We start from the raw sequence: 6,081 nt of genomic DNA on the forward strand, positions 1-6,081 counted from the left end.
ACTGCGTATGTAAAGGGTCTAATGCATTCTCTGTAAGAAATATACAATCTGCTGTTACAGAGTAAGAAGAAACTCAAGTAAGCTCAGTGGATCTTAGATAACCGTAGTAAGGTTGGTGTTGTATGCTTACAATGTGTAATTGATCTGGAAAATTGTTATGACCAGCGGGGTCGAGCTTTGTTTGTTTGTTCTGGAAGTGTACGGCGCCTTTTTCAGTGAGGAAGCAGTTGTTTTCGCCCAGCAACAAGATCATAAAACAAGAAAAGAAATGTGTTCTTCACAATTGACCTGAAGAACAACTGCGTCAGTGAGCAACTAAAAGTCCCACGTTCCAGACCTCAAGTGCAACAGGCCAGACAGAGTGCAACCTTGTAATCTCACAATGCCTAGAAACACAGCTGAAACATCACAGCACCAACACACTTCAGTATAAAAGTAAGAACCAGCGACCCGTTCCAGCACATTGACACCATCAAACAAAATTTAAGTCCACTCCACACAAGTGTGGAATAAACCAAAATTTGCGTACACTTCAGCAACGATCGACATAATCTAACAAATGAGGACAAAGTGTAACAGGCAAAAATGAAAATGTAGATACTAGTAGTATCTCCTCCTGCCAGCTTGAGCTTGGTTTTCAAGCCTCCCGTGATAGATATGCAGCACCAAAAATAGCAGTGATCCTGTACTTCCTGCAGGAGAGAATAGTTGAGCTTCCAATAAACATATGTGGATCACAAGCCCTTCCATACAGTGCTTGCTTGCATCACCAATCGGCAGTTTATGGCAACGGTGCTTTCGTGTATTTATTTAAATATGTATTATTGAAAAATTCACTGATCGAATTTGGTGCAGCACGATATGCAAACTACTCAGCTCACTACAGCACAACCAATTGACTACAAGGTCGGTGCTGGTGCATTCAATTTACAAAATCAGCACGATTTCAAGATCAACAACCCTATCCATATGGGAAAAAATTGAAGGGTTAGGCTGATACCCTATATATAATCATAAATGTGGATGTAGCTCAAGCAATACTTCACAAGCCCTTCTATAAGATCTACAGTGCTTGCATCACCACTGACCAGTTTGTGATAGCGGTGCTTTTTTATTAGGTTATTATAAAGAAAATTATTAATCCAATTTGAGAGTGCAGTACGATATGTAAACTACTCTCAGCTTACTACAGAACAACCAATTAACTACAACAACGGTGCTGGTTCTAACATTTGCATCTAGTTTAAACAATCAGCATGATGTCAAGATTTAACAGCCCTATCCCTATGAAAAAGAAACAGCAGTCTATTATCAATAGCACAGAATAAGATTTGTTAACTAGGTGGAAATCATGTGAAGCACAGGTTCCACACCTGATCCAGTGATCGCAAGCAGCAATGTCCAGATTGACTGGCTTATCGCCTGCTGGTCTTTCCAATGCCTCGTTTCCCAGAGAAGAGATGCTTTGGTTTCAAGGTGGGGATGACACGGTCCGCCTCTCCACGTCGAGCCTCCTTATTCCTGTTCTTCACAGAGTCCCTTGATTTCTTGATGGCCTTCTTCTTTTGAGCAGTGTCCCTGAGCCCTTCACCTGGCACAACCTCTTCAATTGGTCGTGACTTGGACCTAGACCTCGACCTTGTACGCAGTTTCTTGTCGGAATGCTGGCCATCAACGTCCATAGCGTCACCATCAGCTCTGCTCAGTGACCTCTCACGCTTACGGCCTCTTGACTGGCTGCGAAGTCGGTTCACAGCCACAGTAGGATCAACACCCATGGATGTGAGTTGTCTGCCCAATCTCTTGGTTGTGAATTTACTATCTTTGTCATGCTTCCTTGGAACAATAGGCCGGCTCTCAGCAGTACTCTTCTTCATCCTATGCTCTTGGATGAGCATTGCCTTCTTCTTCCTAATCTTGCCCAATATCTCACGCTGTTCTTCAGTTAATTCATCATGGCCATCAATCATGAAAGCATCCTGAGCAGCTTCTTCTTCAAGACGAAGACCCTCCTCCCTTTCCAGTTCTTCACACCTTTCCAAGATATCCGGATCTAGGAAATCAGCAACATTATGCCCATCCAATATCTCAGGGAGAATATCTTCCTTCCACTCATCATTGGCCAATAAGTAATGCTTCTTGAGACTGGCGGAATAGACACCAGCACCTCCATTCTCATTCTCGAGGTCCCTCTCGAGTTTCTTCTTTTCCTTTGCAGCAGCAATTGCTTGAGCTTCAAGAACAGCCTGAGGAATGCAAGTAGGCCTGTCTCTGTTGTCACGAGGCTTGGGCATAGCAACATGAAACCTATTTAAGCAGTCATTGATCTTCTTTGACTTCATCTTGATCTCCACCCTCTGCTCAAGAAGCCTCTCACATGCAGCATTTTTAACAGCCATCACACCCTCATCTGTTAAAGCACTCATAGTCAACAAAACACCCTCTTCACTAGGATCTCCACCTTGAGGTATAGTCTTCATAGCCTCTGACTTCATCTCCATTACCAGCTTCATGTCCTCTTCAGAAAGACCGTCAAGCGGCTGCAAATCAGTCTTGTTGCACACAATGACTAGAGGCTTATTCATGAACAAGGATTTTATACTGTGGAAGAGTGCAGCTTGCTGAGCAATAGTGTACCCACAAGAACCAGAGATGTCCAAGAAGAACAGCACAGCAGCCCTCAAGTGGGCAAGAGCGGTGATACTGCACATTTCTATGATGTTCCTGTCCTCAAAAGGCCGATCAAGGATCCCTGGAGTGTCAATCACTTGGTATCGCAGATGCTTGTAATCTGCATGAGCAACAGAAAGGGATTTTGTTGTGAAGGCATAAGGCTGTACGTCCACATCAGCCCTTGTAACCTTGTTCATAAAAGAGCTCTTCCCAACATTTGGATAGCCACAAATCAAGATCGTACGGGTGTTTGGGTCAATTGATTGAAGCCTGGCCATGTGCTGCCTGATCTGCTCCAGGTATGCCAAACTAGGACTGATGCGCTTTAGAACAGTACACATGCGACCTAGTGCAGCAACCTTCAGGCACTTGCACCGGTACAGCGTGTCTCCATACTTGAGCAGCCTCAAATAGTCCTTGGAGATCTTTGCAATGATATTTCTGGCCGTATTGATCTGGCCCAAGGCAAGTTTATAGTGATCCTTGTTGTAGAGCACATGAAGGAGATCGCCGTAGAAAGGGTGGATGTCATCCAGTCGGGGGAACTCATCGATGATGGTGGAGAGCTTCTCATAGAAGTTCTGCTGAGTATAGCGAACCTTGCGCATATAGAACTGGCGGATGCGGTTGATAGCATAGCCCTTGTGGACGACAGTTGGCGTTTGCCTCTGAGTGCGGGACAAGATTATGTCAATGAAGTCCTTCCCGGGAGGGACAACAGTGATTTTCTTGAAATTATACTGCACCATTTTGCCACTGTAAAGCTTGGCTACTTATTTCCTGTAATAATACAAACAAATGTCATGGCAATCCAATGCAGATAAACCGGTGAAGAAACTAGTGCAGAAGAAAAGACAGGTGCAAAACAAATGCAAGACAGCACAATTTCCAAAAGAACATGGCCAGGGAGAAATCTAGCAATCATTGCATTAAGGAAATATCAATATGTAATCATATGAAGACTCTAGGCCCAGCATTATCAGTGAATCCTTGTTACACACAAGGAAAACTTTGATTTTAAAAAAAATACTATTGGACAGAAGGCTAACCCCAGTTTCTTTGTTGATGGTTAAACATAGTTGAAGCACAAATATAATCAGTTAGCATCACAACCAGAAAGGAAAAGCATATATATCATTCAAGCGAGCAGCCCAGCACAGCAAGGGGTAGCAAGTCACGGAGATGAAGGGGTTGAGGAGAGGCTGCTGGGGTTGGGGTTACCTGCCGTCGGGAGGAGAGGCTGCTCTGCTTGGGGCAGCGGTCGCCGGTCGAGTCCAGGCGTCGACGGCGGTGCGTTCGCTGCTGCCGGGGAGCAGCTCGTTCGTTTTGTGGAGAGCGTGCGACCTGCAGAATAGGGTTTGTATTGGGCCGAGCCTATTTTTGGGTCGAGGCTGTTTTTGGGCCGAGACGTACTTTTGGGCCGAGCCTGTTTTTCGGCCGAGACATAGAGGCCTAGCCTCAGGATCTTTTTGGGCCGAGATCAAGATTAATGATAGGCTAATCGGCAAAACCCTATATGACGCTTATTGCGTCAAGTTGTCGTGCAAACGCACAGACAGCGCGACGCCAGCGACTAAATGGGACGGCCCATTGCGCGATTCACTGATCCGGTTTTGGAACCTTCTAGAAGGTTCCCAACCGGTCCAGGCATGGTTTTTTCGTTTTTCTTTTTTCCTGCTGTTTCTTTTTTTTATTTTTTCTGTTTTTCATTACTTTCTTTATTTTTTATTTTTCGTTTTTCGTTTTTCTTTTACTTTTTTTGTTATATGTTTCTTTTTTTGTCTCCCTTTTTCTTTCTCGTTTCTTTCTAAATATTAAGAATATAAAATTTGAAAAAGATCAACTCTCAAAAACATGTTCACCGCTCCGTTTGGATGTTTGCATTGGGAGGCTTGGCATTGCATTGGGTTGAATACCAATATCAGAGGACATTGGTATTGAGATTGAATGCAATATTGCTGTTTGGATGTTAAGGTATTCTGAACACAGATTGATATTCTGGTTGAATGCCAAATGCTGTTTGGACGGTCAGAGTGAAGAATTGAGTTTGCCGTTGGTCATCTCAATCTCGACCACGCGTTCTGCACAGAGGAGTGGAGCTCGCCATTGGTCTTCTTAATCTTGGTCACGCGTTCTGCACGGAGGAGAAAGAAGAAAAATCAAGCAAAGAGGAGGTCCACCGGACACTTGACAGAGGAGAAGGGAGAGGTTCAGAGCTCTACGAAGAGGGGAGGGAGGCGGTCAACAACAAACATGCCCCGGCCGCCGGAGCTCGGGATGGAGGTACGCCGGCCGCCGGAGCTTGAACTAGTTGCTACCGTGCCTGCACATAAGAGGGAGATGAGAGGGGGACAACTCTACTAGGAGGGGGAAAAGGAAAGGGAGCACGAAGGGGCGGGATGGTGGCGCCGGCGACTGCCCAGGAGAGGGGCGGGAGGGTGGCGCTGGCGGCTGACCAGGAGAGGCGCGGGAGGGTGGCGCCGCGCCGTTCCTTAGGTCACGCACGGGCGAGACCTCCTGTCTCGAGCGGGGATGCGAGCCTAGAAGGGACGGCGCTCGTTTTAGTCTCTATCCTGAATACCTCATCGATGTAGAGCACAGACGCTCTAAATTGGGCCAGGAGTTTTTTTGCCTTCGGGGCGGGCCGCTCGATATCGAGCCCGAATGCCACCCTTGAATGCCAAGAGCAACCAAACGCTGGTATTCGGGATATTCGGTCTAGACAAATGCCAATACCCAATGCAGTGCCCGAATGCAAACATCCAAACATAGCGTTCAGGATTTCAAATTGTGTACCATTCTATTAAAAAATGTTCAAGAATTACAAATTTTGTTCCCTTCTATTCAAATAATGTTCAGAATTTAAAAACAAATTCATGTTTACCATTTCAGGGTACGATTTAAATTTTAAAAATGTTTGCAGTTTCTCCTACGAATTAATAAAACATTCATGATTTCAAAAAGCACCCCGGTTTTAAAATTGGTTCACAAATTCAAAAAATGTTCATGTTTTCATAATTTGTTCGAAAATTCAAAAAATGTTTGCGAATTTCACAAAATATTCCCACTTTCAAAATTTGTTCACAAATTCGAAAAATATTGATATTTTCAAAAATTGCTAAAAATTTTAAAAAATGTTCGAGATTTTCAAAAAATGTTCCTACTTTTAAAATTTGTTCACAAATCCGGAAAATGTTCATTTTTTCAAGATTTAGATTTTTTTGGCTAATTTTGAAAAATGTTTGCATTTTTCAATTTATGTCCACAAATTTAAAAAATGTTCGTGACTTTCAAAAAATGCTCCTACTTTCCAAATTTGTTCAAAAATTCAACAAATGTTCATATTTTCAAAATTTGTTCGCTAACTAAAATTATTTTAATGTTTTGAAAATATTTTTCATAAGTTCA

The 6,081-nt window shown here is 43.6% G+C and overlaps 1 protein-coding gene across 1 annotated transcript; it reads right to left on the reverse strand.

The window, feature by feature from the left end:
- Positions 1-442: 442 nt before the first annotated feature.
- LOC123102097 (nucleolar GTP-binding protein 1-like) lies at positions 443-4,019 on the reverse strand. Its single transcript, XM_044523382.1, has 3 exons — positions 3,895-4,019; positions 1,374-3,453; positions 443-692 (listed from the first exon to the last, which is right to left on the reverse strand). Exon 2 carries the CDS (start codon positions 3,420-3,422, stop codon positions 1,416-1,418), a length of 2,007 nt encoding a protein of 668 aa, XP_044379317.1. The 5' UTR covers positions 3,423-3,453; positions 3,895-4,019; the 3' UTR covers positions 443-692; positions 1,374-1,415.
- Between the last annotated feature and the right edge of the window lie 2,062 nt (positions 4,020-6,081).

Source organism: Triticum aestivum, chromosome 5A (assembly GCF_018294505.1).
Source record: "Triticum aestivum cultivar Chinese Spring chromosome 5A, IWGSC CS RefSeq v2.1, whole genome shotgun sequence".
NCBI lineage: Eukaryota > Viridiplantae > Streptophyta > Magnoliopsida > Poales > Poaceae > Triticum > Triticum aestivum.